Raw genomic sequence first — 12,149 nt, forward strand, 5'->3', positions numbered from 1 at the left:
GGCAGCCCGGCCGGGGCCTCTCCATCTGGGGACTTCTTGGCCTCGCGTCAGAATCCTGGAAAGTTGCCCACTTTTCTCTTTCAGGTTAAGCCAGAGATTTCAGGGCCAACCAAGCTGTAAACAAGTTAGTAATGAGGACAGCTAGCATTTGTACAGGGCTCCGCAGTTTACACAGCACTGCCTCGTACATCGTCACGTTAGAGCCTCCCGGGGCCCTGCCAGGTTGTTTTGCATATGTGCATTTTAATTTCAGAAAGCCTTCCTTCCAAGTGTGTATGGTGGCATGAGTAAATTGATTAACTGGCATCCTTGTTTTGCATGGATCCAAAACTAATATTTATGCAGGAGGGAACATTTCCAGAAAAGAGGTTTCCAAACTTATTTAAAGATATCTTTCATTCATTATTCAACAAACATTTATGATGCTCCACTATGTGCAAAGCACTTTCTGAGGCAATGTGCATTTGTTGTTTTATTTACTCCAAACAATCTTATTCAGGAAGTATTACTATCCCCATCTTACGGGGCTAAGAATAAAGGTATGGCTTATAAAATAATTTGTTCATGGCCTCCAGCCCTGTAGGCGGCAGAGCCAGGTTTCACTAAGTCTTGCTCCTGCTCCCCTCGCTCTCCTCTGCTGTTCTAGAGTGGGGCTTGTCCTCTTGGTGTCTACCACACTTCACCAGGATGTTTCTCTTGGAAGGAAGAGAAAGACACCTTCCCCACAGTTGCTAATGCCAGGTGTGCAGAAGAGCCAGGAGCCCACTGTCCTTCCCAACCAGATATGGTAGGCTGGGTGCTGGTGGTTTACACCTATAATCCTAGCTATTCAAGAAGCTGAGATCTGAGGATTGTGGTTTGAAGCCAGTCCAGATAGGAAAATCTGTGAGAGTAACTCCAGTTAACCAGCAAAAAACTGGAAGTGGGGGCAGGAGTATTGGCCTGGTAGTAGAGTGCTTGCCTTGCATACATGAAACCCTGGGTTCGATTCCTCAGAACCACAGAACCACATATAGAAAAAGCCAGAAGTGGCACTGTGGCTCAAGTGTTAGAGTGCTAGCCTTGAGCAAAAAGAAGCCAGGGACAGTGCTCAGGCCCTCAGTTCAAGCCTCAGGACTGGCAAAAAGAAAAACCAAACAAACAAAAAACTAGAAGTAGAGTTGTGGCTCAAGTGATAGAGAAACAACCTTAAGTGGAAAAAGCTAAGCAAGGGCAAGAAACAGAGTTCAAGCCCCAGGATCAGCGTGCGCATGCACAAGCGCGCGCACACACACACACACACACACACACACACAACTTCCAACCTAACTAGGTACTCCCTTAGGGCAAGTGTAGTTCACTTCCAGAGTGGTAGGTTTCTGCTAGCATGGGGACCAAGCTGCTGCTTGGGTCCAGAGGAGTCTCTCCTGACTCTGACTCCAGAGCTCTCGGGCTGCTCTTTGGCCTCGAGGGTTCATTTGCAGTTTGGAATTTCCATGTTTGCATTTCTGGCCTTTTCAGGAGCTCCTGCCATCAGCCAATAGGTATTCATTAAACACAGTTTAGTGTGTGCCAGGACCCCTGCCTATCTTGGGAAACAGAAACATACATAGTTCTGGCCTTCCAAGACCTCACTGTTGGCTAGGGACCAAATACTTTAAAATGTGTGATTTTGCCTGGTGATTAGTGCTGTAAGGATGCTCCCTCCTAGATAGAAGCTACAGGATTGAAGTAGAGAGTAGGAAGGGTGTGAATGGCAATGGGTAGCAAGGGGCCAAGGCAGGCCTTCATGGCTGCCTTCTCAGGGGTGACCCAACAGGCCTCTGTTACTGAAAAGATCACTTTGCTGTATGGATCCCAGATGGACTGGAGGACGGGGAAGTGGGATGGAAGGTAGGAGGCTGCTGCAGGCATTAGAAAAAAAAAGCATGGTAGATGGAACGAGGGGGGGGGATGATACATGCCAGGGATACAAGAGATAATGAAATGGCGTCAAAAATGATTCCTGGGTTGGAGATTTCCAGACATGAAGGTTCTCAACATCTGAGGCTGAGCATGGTGGGTACAAATGCTCTTGGCCTCCGGGATCAGAGCTAGCGGAGCGGCTGGCATGTTAAGGTTGTTGAGGTGTTAGCTAGAGAAGTTGGAAGAGGCTCCATGGGGTGCTAGGGTATGGAGGCCAAGCACCATTCCAGCAGCCAGCTGACCCAGAGTCAGCCAGCCGAACCTGGGAGGCTCAGATAAGGAAGGGGACTAGGACACCCAGGAGGAAGTGACTTGGCCATGGTCTCCTTTCAGTTCCCCTCATTCTAGAGCTCTTTTCAGGGGTGCTCCATTCATCCTTCCTGGAATCCCTCTCATTAGTTCCTACATAGCAAAAATGGAGGCCTTTACGAAGCATCATGTGGAGGCCTAGACATGCTCCAGGAACCCCACATCTGAAGAGTATGGCCAGGAGGGGGGATCAGGAAGAGGAGATCGGAAATGAGCAAAAGGTCAAGAGCCAGCATGTACACAGGGAGGCCATGCTGGGGGTGGCACCTGGTGTTAACACAGTGACTGGAGCATGGGCTGACTTCAGTCACACCTTTCTCTTAAAGGCAACTTAGGGTGGCTCCTGGTTGAGTATACTTTCAGAACAACAGGTAAGCATTAGAAGCTCTTTACCTCCTCTTTTCCCAGGACCTGAGGTGATGCTAGGGGTCATGTTCCAGCCAGGGCCACCCTGGAAGGTATACAGCCACCTGGCCCTACCTGGGACTCTGGGCCTATGCCAGGAGCAGATGGACTGTCCAGGAACACTGAGAAAACAGCTGACTGATGGGCTTGTGGGGCAGCCTATTTGTGGTTTGCTGGACCAGGCTGCAGAGGGACAGAGGGAGGAGAGACAGAGAGAGGGAGTGTGTGTTGGGGGGGGGGGGGGAAAGAGCAAGTGGACATGCGCAACCTGTCAGGGTTAAAATTGTGGAAAGAAGCCTGATAGAAATTGCATAAGGAAAAGTCATTCTGTTTGGGGGAACTTGGCTGAGGAATGGGGAGCATTAACGACTAACGCTGGAGAAGCCTTGGGCTGGGTGGGGGACCTGGCTTGCGAGTCAGAAGCCCTGACATGTGGTCCCAGCTCCACTAGGAGGTCATTCCACCCACCAGCCTCAATTTCCTTGTTTGAAAAATGGAGGGGCTGGACAGGTCCTCAGTTCTTTTCGGCGCTGTGAGTAAATGACCACCCGTACACATGGTCATGCCGTGGAGGGCCCCAGGAGGCTGAGGAGCACGGCCCAGGGTCCTGTCCCCACCCGCAGCCCCCCAGCCTGCGGGCCGCGGCCCGATCCAGGCCGGCGCCCCCTCCTGGCAGCCCAGGCCCGGCCCGGCCCAGCGCCCTGTGACCGGGAGGGAAGGGCCCGGGCCGAAGAGGGCGGAGGGGGAACCCCGAGAAATGTGGGAGAGCCGCCCACTGTGGGGGAGAAGAGAGAGAGGAAGAGGGGCGGGGAAGAGACAGACGCGGGCGGGCGGGCGCACCTTACGAGGCGGGTCACGTACGCCGCGCTGGCGAGCGCGTGGCTCGCCCACCCACGCACGGCGTGACAGACACCGTGCTCGACACGCCCCCTCGCCGGGGCACGCCCCCAACCCGGGCACGCCCCCAGCAGGCCACGCCCCCTCGCCGGGCCCACGGGGCGGCCCGCAGGGGCTCGGCCTTCCCGCCTGCCTCCCTCGCTGCTGTCCCCCGGCCTAGGCGCCCCGGGACGTTTGCATGGCCGCTGAGGCCAGGTCTGCGGAGAGGGACGGAAACACCCCCGCCACAGCCACCTCAGGCTGAGGATTCCGAGCCATAAACGCCGCGGCGGTTTCCGCCCCTCGCCGGGACACAAACTGGGGCTGTTTTTTTCCCTTTGGGGCCCTTTGTCTCCCCCCACCACACACACACACACCCCTCAAACTACCAGCAGCCAGCCCAGCACCTTCCTGCTCGGGCCCGTGCTCAAGGGCTCGGCCTCGGAGGGAGGAATTACGGGGACCTGCGAGAAGGAGGGGTTCACCCCACACCTTCCCGGGACGGCTAGGCCAGCAGCCACACAACGGCGGCTGCCTTGGCCCCAAAAGGGGCGTCTGTGGAGTGCGGGCCCCGGGGGCCGCGGGGCGATGGGGAAGGAGGCCGGGGCGAGGGCCAGGGGGGCCGCGGGGCGATGGAGAAGGAGGCCGCCCACCTCTCCAGTCCTGAAGCCCAGAAGGAAGGCCTTCCTAAGGATGGTGCCGTGGGAACCGTGCTCCCCGCCAGCGTCCCTTCCCGACCCGAATCCGGACAGGAACCGGGAGACACTGGGGACAGAGGAGCAGGAAATGCCGCGTGCCGGGGGAGGGTAGGGGCTGGTGGGGGGGGGGGAGAATCTCCGGGAAGGAGAAAAGCACCGAGGTGCACCGACCCTTACGTGTGAGCAGCCCTGCTCTGCACACTCAGTGCCCACCCAACCCAGGGACTTTTAGGACACGCATCCACCTTGTTTCTGTGAGGGAGGTCACACCGAGCCTGCTGAAATCCAGAGGCAGCCTTCAGGATGAGAGGCCGAGCTCAGGGACTTGACCCAGGTCAGGAATGGAGGCCAGGCCGCTGGGAGGACCAGGCTACTGAGAACTGTTGGTAAACGTGCTTGTGAACACGACTTGCTTAGCTGGGATTGTTGTTCCCGCGTACCTTTCCTACCGAGTAAAGAAGCAAAGACCTTCGGGGCAGAGAAGGGTGCACTGCTCTGAGTGCCCCAGGCAGTCCGTGGTCCTTGTGCCAGGGTTGGAATTTGAACTGAGTTTTATTTTTTTCTCTCTCCTCCCCTCCCTCTCTCCCCTTCACCCTCTCCCCCCACCCCCCCCTTTGCTCCGGGCCTCACACTTGAGTCCTTGGGGCCAGCACAATGCCTGCCTGGCACATGGCAGTGTCCTCACCGATGACACATCAACAACCAAAATGCCAGGAGGCCCCTGCTCCCCATGCCTAGCCCGGGCCTGGCTTCAGTGCGGCCTCTTAGCTACCTACAACTGTGCCAAAAGTCCCCTTGTTCTTCCCTCTTCACAGGCAAAGAACAGAAGGAGACCAACATCGAAACCATGAAAATGGAGGCAAGTGTTTTCCTCACCCTCTGGGGCTCTGTGGATCCTGATTCTAGAAGAAAGCCACCTCTGACGGACTGTGGCGAGTGTGTGTGAGGGGGGGCTGGAGGGTGGGTCCCCACCCCTTCTTTGCTATCCCTCTGTGAAAAAGGAGAGGAAGTGGGGGTGGAGGCTGGAAGTCCCCCAGTCAGGCAGCCACCGCCTCCTCCAGAGGTTGCACCCCTCCCCTCACCGCTTGGTCCACGTGCTCCCACCAGCCACACACCCCTCCTTATTTGGCCCAGACAGGGCCTGCCCAGTGCTCCCTGGCCAACCTCTTTTGGCCAGGAGCCCAAATCTCCCATTTTGTTGGAGGTGAGTGGCCCCCCATTTTCCCCTCCAGGAAGGGGCAGACCCTGAAAAGGGCATCAGAACCCACCTTAATGCCTGTCCGTGTCTCTGTCATCTCTCTGCCCTAGGGTTCCCGGGGCCGGCTGAGGGGTGGCCTGGGCTGGGAGTCCAGCCTCCGCCAGCGGCCCATGCCGAGGCTCACCTTCCAGGCGGGGGACCCCTACTACATCAGCAAGCGCAAGCGGGACGAGTGGCTGGCACGCTGGAAAAGGGAGGTGAGGCGGCCTGGGCCCCAATTTATCCTACAGAACCAGAAAACCAGCTCCAGCCGCCCTCTGGAACTGTTGGTGGGCTCTGTATGAGCCTGGGTTTCCTCCTTGGCGCCTATCATTTCCAGGGACCTCCCTGATGATCCCGAAGCCTCAGCTGGTTCATTTGCTTTCTCCACAAATACTGATGGAGCACTTACTGCATTCCAGGCAGTGCTGTCAACTCCTGTTCTCATAGGGCCAATACTCTGATGGGAGAAATGGGATAGAAAAGGTTCCGGAGAAGGCCTCTAGGAGGCGATGGCATTTCAGGAGCTACAGGAACCAAAGAGGTGGCTCTGAGATGAGTGGGACAGAGGAGAATGTTCTAGGTGAAGCTGACAGCATAAGCAAGGTGGTGACTTGTTTGGCAGATCTGTGTCCACTCTGAAGGGGAAAAGTGGAGTCAGGCAAGGCTGAGGAGACAAGCGGAGGTCATCCGGGGCCTCAAGATCCTGCCCAAAGCGGGTTACTAAGCGTCGTGGAAAGCCATGGCGGCATCTGTGCTGAGGAACCAGGCCTTGTGGATTTGGGTGGCCACAGTGGAGACAGAGCAGCTTCACTGGTGTCTGGGAGGTACATCTTCAGCACTCGATGATGGATGGGAAGGGTAGGGAACCCCGGGGGGCCTGGCCTGGACCCCTGGCCGTTCCCCTGGTAGGACGAAGGGAGGAAAAGGTTTGGGTGGGTGGGAATCCGTGGTGTGAGGTGCTTGGGCCTGGAGGCTGAGCTGGGCAAGAGCAGAATCGGGCATTTCAATCCCCAGAAGCCTGGGAGCTCACCCAGCAGAGAGAATTCTAGAATCCTGTCTGTAGAAATGCCAGTGTGCTGTAGCCGGGACCCGGGGAGAAGTCCTAGCGGCTTCCCGAGAGAGGGTAGGCTGGAAATGGGCCCGGGCCCTGGGCCCGCGAGTGGGAGCTGGTGTCTTTCGGAGAGAAGCTTGTGTGTGCTGGGAGTCTGGTGGAAACGGCTCATGGAGTGGGGATGCAGGTAGCCAGGGAAAGAGTGGGGAAGCCAGAGCAGACCCAGCACAATGGTAGGAAGAGAGAGCCTGAGAGTGCTGCAGGAGGGCCAGCCGCTTCACCTTAGCTCCCCAGCAAGTGAGAGCTGGCTCTAGAGAAAGTTCCAGACAGGGGGTGGGGGGAGGCTCATTTCTGAGGTCTTGATTGTTCCCAATTCCTTCCGGATCCAGGAAGATGGAAATTATTCTTCTGGAAGAGCCTGGGAAAAGAGCAGCCTGTCCAAGGTCTGAGAGAGTGGAGGCCCCAGCCTGGGTGCTGGGCACTGCCTGTGGAGTGGGCTTTCCGGAAGTGGGCTGTTCTCTCCATTACCCTTCCAGAAGCCAGAGGGCGGCCTTTGCGTCTTACCCCCGTTCTTTCTGCCCTTGAGTAGCCCTGAGGTAGGAAGTGCTAGCTGTTGACTTAGACCTGGAAGAGTTCTATAGGTTTGTGACTCTGAGGCTTGGAAGCCACAAGTGTGGGCTGCCCTCAGTCACAATAAGAAGAGGCCTATTGGGGCTGGGGATATAGCCTAGTGGCAAGAATGCCTGCCTCGGATACACGAGGCCCTAGGTTCGATTCCCCAGCACCACATATACAGAAAACGGCCAGAAGCAGCGCTGTGGCTCAAGTGGCGGAGTGCTAGCCTTGAGCGGGAAGAAGCCAGGGACAGTGCTCAGGCCCTGAGTCCAAGGCCCAGGACTGGCCAAAAAAAAAAAAAAAACAAAAACAAAAAGAAGAGGCCTATCCCCCTCACAGGAAGTGGACCTGCATCTTCTCAACTTCGTCCTCTACTAAAACTTAAATAATGAGTATTTGCTAACATACCCAGAAGCAGGAAGAGTAGTATGACATTCTTTTTTTTTATGTGTCAGTGGTTTTCAGTAGCCTTTCTGGATTCTTCCACAAATCTCCTTGGGCTGAGGGTGTGTCCTAAGTGGTAGAGATCCTGTCTAATAAGTGCGAGACCCTAAATTCCAGCCCTGCTACCGCCAATAGAATAAAACAATCAGCTAGATCTTAGCATCTGCTTCCCTGCCCCAAATAGTAAATTTTAACAGAAAGTGGGAACCGTTGATTTAATTAAAAATACTGCAGGTGCCTATGATTTGCAGCATGGAGACCTTCAAACACAATCAATGTGATGTCAGTGGAATTATTGCTTCCTTTTGGCTGTCCTCAGTAGTGTTGGTAAACACCTCCATGATTTCCAGCACAGGGTGTGCAGCTCTCCAGGGAGTGGGGTAGGCGTGGAATTAGGATTTAGACTTCCCACTCCTAGGAGACCTGGCTCCAACTACCACTCTGCCCTCCTGGGTACTGCCAGGAGCCCGGGGTGGGGTGGCAGCTGCAGATAGGAAGAATGTTAGGGAAACAGGTAGTTTTCAAGGTGTGCATGTCCCCCGAGACTAGAGAGCGGAGACTGTTGCTAAGTCAACAGCGTAATGGGACCGCATAGCGCATCCACCCCCTGAGCTCAGCTCAGCGCTTTGACCTTTGGCCTTTTCAGAAATGTCTCTTCAGGCGCCTACTTCCTGCAGCACCCCTCTTTGAAGCTTCTTTCAGGCCCGCTACCTGAAGCCTCCGTGTCTGTGCACCATAGAAGATAGGGTACCCACTAGAAGCACAGCACCAGGGCGTAGGCCCTTGTAGCAAGTCACTGCTGGGTATTGGTGCTCACATCTGTAATCCTAGCTCTTCAGGGGCATGTGATCTGAGAACTGTGGTTCAAAGCCAGCTCAGGCAGGAGCATCTGTGAGACTCTTATCTCCAGTTAGCCAGCAGTAAAGTCAGAAGTGGAGCTGTGGTTCAAGTGGTAGAGTGCTAGCAGCCTTCAACGAAAGAGATAAGAGACAGTGCCCAGGCTCTGAGTTCAAGCCTCAGTACCAACACACACACACACGAGTTATTCAATTGAAATTTAGACTAATTCTCTTGGTGTTTGTCATGTATCAGCAAGGGGATAAACTGAAATTTGAAGAAGTGGGGGGAAAAAAGGCATTTCTATAGCATGCACAAAGGTCCTGAGGCACAAATCAAACCAGCTGACCAATTCCGGAAAGGAAGTCTGGTGTGGTAGAGTTCAGTGGATACAGTGAGAAATAGGAAGGAAAACTGGAAAGGCAGGTGGCCAGGTGAGCCTGAAGGGCTGTGTCCTGTGTGGGATCTTCTACTAGACCCCCGTCTGTACCTGTCCCTGCTCCTAGGGGACAGGACTTCCTGAGAGGTCTCCACTCAGAATGCCCTTCCTCCCAGCTTCATTTCCTTTTCCCTTGACCACACTTGTCAATCAGGCCATAGTTACCTAGTGCAGACCACTCTTTTTTTTTTTTTTTTTGCCAGTCCTGGGCCTTAAACTCAGGGCCTGAGCACTGTCCCTGGCTTCTTTTGCTCAAGGCTAGCACTCTGCCACTTGAGCCGCAGCGCCCCTTCTGGCCATTTTCTGTATATGTGGTGCTGAGGAATTGAACCCAGGGCTTCATGTATACGAGGCGAGCACTCTTGCCACTAGGCCATATCCCCAGCCCAGCCCCTGGCTCTTATGCCTCATTCATCTCTTCACCTGACCAGACTCTGAGCTACCACCATGCGAGGGCACCATCTTAGTCTTCTAGGATCTAGTCTCTTTCCTGGCTCCTAGCTTCAAGGCGGGGAGCCTAGACTTAAGCATTAGACAGTCAGTACTGGATAGTGAGGATAATGAATAATCTGCCTATCTTCCCCTCCTGCCCTTGGTACTACCCTGTCCTCACCTAGCCTGTCCAGCAAGAAGCAAAACCTTGGCATTTGTGACCGGCAGGGGGCGCTCTTCCCTGTTCCCTTCGGAGGCACTTTGGCTGCTGACTTCAGTTGAGTCCCACCTCCTGGATGGAGACTTCAGCATCACTTACCCTCTCCCTGTGCTGAGGTCCCCCTTTGTAGGCAGACTTGGCTGTGCTCCCCTCATTTCTCTGTGGGAACACGTCAACTGGCTAGTTCATTTTCTGTCTCTACCCAACTTAAGTGAAGGTTCTAGGGACACCTCTGCCCTCAGAGCTGCCACTGCAGAGGCTGGCAGAGGCAGTAACGGTGTACTAAATGAAGACATCACCCTAGGGTTGAAGGCGCAGCTCAGCAGGACAGCAACTGCCCAGCAAGCATGGGGCCCGAGTTCACCCCAGTACCACCAACATAAAAAGAAATTATCCTAATCTTAGAGGTAGGAGGGTTAATAAGGTATTACAGCTCCAATACAGAGCTAGCATATATTGGGCTGGGGATATGGCCTAGTGGTAGAGTCCCTTGCCTGGTACACATGAAGCCCTGGGTTCGATTCCCCAGCACCACATGTACACAGAAAACGGCCAGAAGTGGCGCTGTGGCTCAAGTGGCAGAGTGCTAGACTTGAGCAAAAAGAAGCCAGGGCCTGAGTCCAAGCCCCAGGACTGGCAAAACAAAACAAAACAAAGCTAGCTAGCATATATGGAAGCTTGGTTGTCTTTTTAGTTTTTTTTTTTTTTTTTGGCCAGTCCTGGGCCTTGGACTCAGGGCCTGAGCACTGTCCCTGGCTTCTTTTTGCTCAAGGCTAGCACTCTGCCACTTGAGCCACAGCGCCACTTCTGGCCGTTTTCTGTATATGTGGTGCTGGGGAATCGAACCCAGGGCCTCATGTATACGAGGCAAGCTCTCTTGCCACTAGGCCATATCCCCAGCCCCTCTTTTTAGTTTTGTGTTCTATGTGTGTGCACACGCATGTGTGCGTCTGTGCACTGGTCCTGGGGGTACTTTCTTTGAGCTTTCTGACTCAAGGCTAGCTCTCTACCACTTGAGCCCTAGTTCCACTTTTGGCTTTCTGGTGATTAACTGAAGAGCCTCATAGACTTTTTCTGCCAAGCCTGGCTTTGAATCTTGATACTCAGATCTCAGCCTCCTGAGATTACAGGCATGGGCCACCAGCACTAGGCTAGCTTCATTTTTTTTTTAAATTTGATCATATAAGTACTTCACAAATACATCCATGTTATTAAAAAATAATCTTAGGCTGGGAGTGTGGAATGAGTATACCTGTCTAGTACACCTAAGATCCTGAGTTCAAACCTGATCAGTAACATTTAAAAAAAAAAAAAGCCCCTACAATTTTAACTCATTCACAATACTTTAGAGGTATTTGATGCTATCAGGTTATACATACATCACAAGTTTTCCCATTCGTCTGTGTGTAAATACACAGTTTGGCTTCACTTAAAAAAAAAAACTTTTACATAAATGGGCTAGTTTCATTTTATGGTTTGTTTTTTAAAAAAATTTATTTACAATACATTTGGCCAACTTAGCCACATAGTTACTATTATATTCTACCATTTGGATTATCTGTGGTTTCATTTAGCCAGCTTCTGGTGGGTGGACATTATGTTATTGATTATGCTTTGTTCTCTGGGCAGCGACCATTTTGCTCATGCTCCTTCGTAAATCTGTGTTTCTGTAAGATAGATACTAAGAAGGAGAAATGCTAGTCCAAGGGAATATGCTTTTTACATTTTATAAAATGTGGTAAATTGCTTTCTACAAAGGACAGCAACAATTTATGTTCCAGGAACATAGCAGGAGGGGACTTTCACCTTTGCCAACATCAATATTTTGGCTAATCAGAAGGGTGTGGGGAAAAGGTTCTGTTCTGATTCTAATAGGCTTTTCTAAGATAATAAAGGCGATTGAGTCTCTTTTTATATGTTTATCAGTCATTTGTGCTGCTTCAGGAAGCTTAACAAAGCTGCTTCCCCTGGCCTCACCGCGGAGGCTTTGGCCAGCGGGTCTGGATCAGGTCTGGAGGGTCACCTCCTGCGGTGTCATATTCCTCCCCAGGAGCCACTGCCCAGCACTCCCAAGCTCCCAAGTTTAGAAGGACTTTGAGAAGGAGATAAATAGGCTGTGATGCCTTGAGCTATCGAACAGTAGACCATTAAGATAAGGACTGAAGAAAAAAAAAAGAAAAGAAAAAAAGGAGGCTGGTGTATGGAGCAGACATTCCTTACTTATTTTCCATACCTGAACTTTTTCAAGGTGCCACAAAACTAACATCAGCCTCCTAGGAAGATAGGAACGTTTGGAATTGGCACGACAACGTTTGCTTTACCAAGGGGCTGACTTGTGTTTTAAAGGTGTCCAGTGATAACCTGGAATCGGGAATAACTTCCAGGGCTAGCCTGGGCACTAGGCTGTGAAAATGTTCCCAGAGGGACTCCCTAGCATCCTGTACGTAGATGGCTACTGGCACACTGGAGAGTTGACCACTGCAGGGGTTGCAGAACGAAACTGGAGGTTTAGATCTTGGGCTGAAGTTCCACATCAGGTCTGACCACTAGTCCCTATGCACCGAATAAAGAGGCTTGGTGGCAGGATGTCAGTAGCTGATCAGGAGGCTGAGATCTGAGGATCGTGGCTCAAAGCCAGC

The 12,149-nt window shown here is 52.9% G+C and overlaps 1 protein-coding gene across 2 annotated transcripts in view; it reads left to right on the plus strand.

Moving 5' to 3' along the window:
- The window catches only part of Dnmt3a (DNA methyltransferase 3 alpha), a 100,474-nt gene that overhangs the window by 56,421 nt on the left and 31,904 nt on the right, over positions 1 to 12,149 (plus strand). The window contains exons 5-6 of one of the 2 annotated variants that reach the window (XM_048353296.1): positions 5,048 to 5,091; positions 5,541 to 5,687. In XM_048353296.1, the coding sequence (XP_048209253.1) occupies positions 5,048 to 5,091; positions 5,541 to 5,687 (191 nt within the window). Of the gene's footprint in view, positions 1 to 5,047; positions 5,169 to 5,540; positions 5,688 to 12,149 lie in introns of those variants that run through there. The other variant, XM_048353297.1, reaches the window with a different exon arrangement.

The sequence above is a fragment of the Perognathus longimembris genome, chromosome 8 (assembly GCF_023159225.1).
Source record: "Perognathus longimembris pacificus isolate PPM17 chromosome 8, ASM2315922v1, whole genome shotgun sequence".
Lineage (NCBI taxonomy): Eukaryota > Metazoa > Chordata > Mammalia > Rodentia > Heteromyidae > Perognathus > Perognathus longimembris.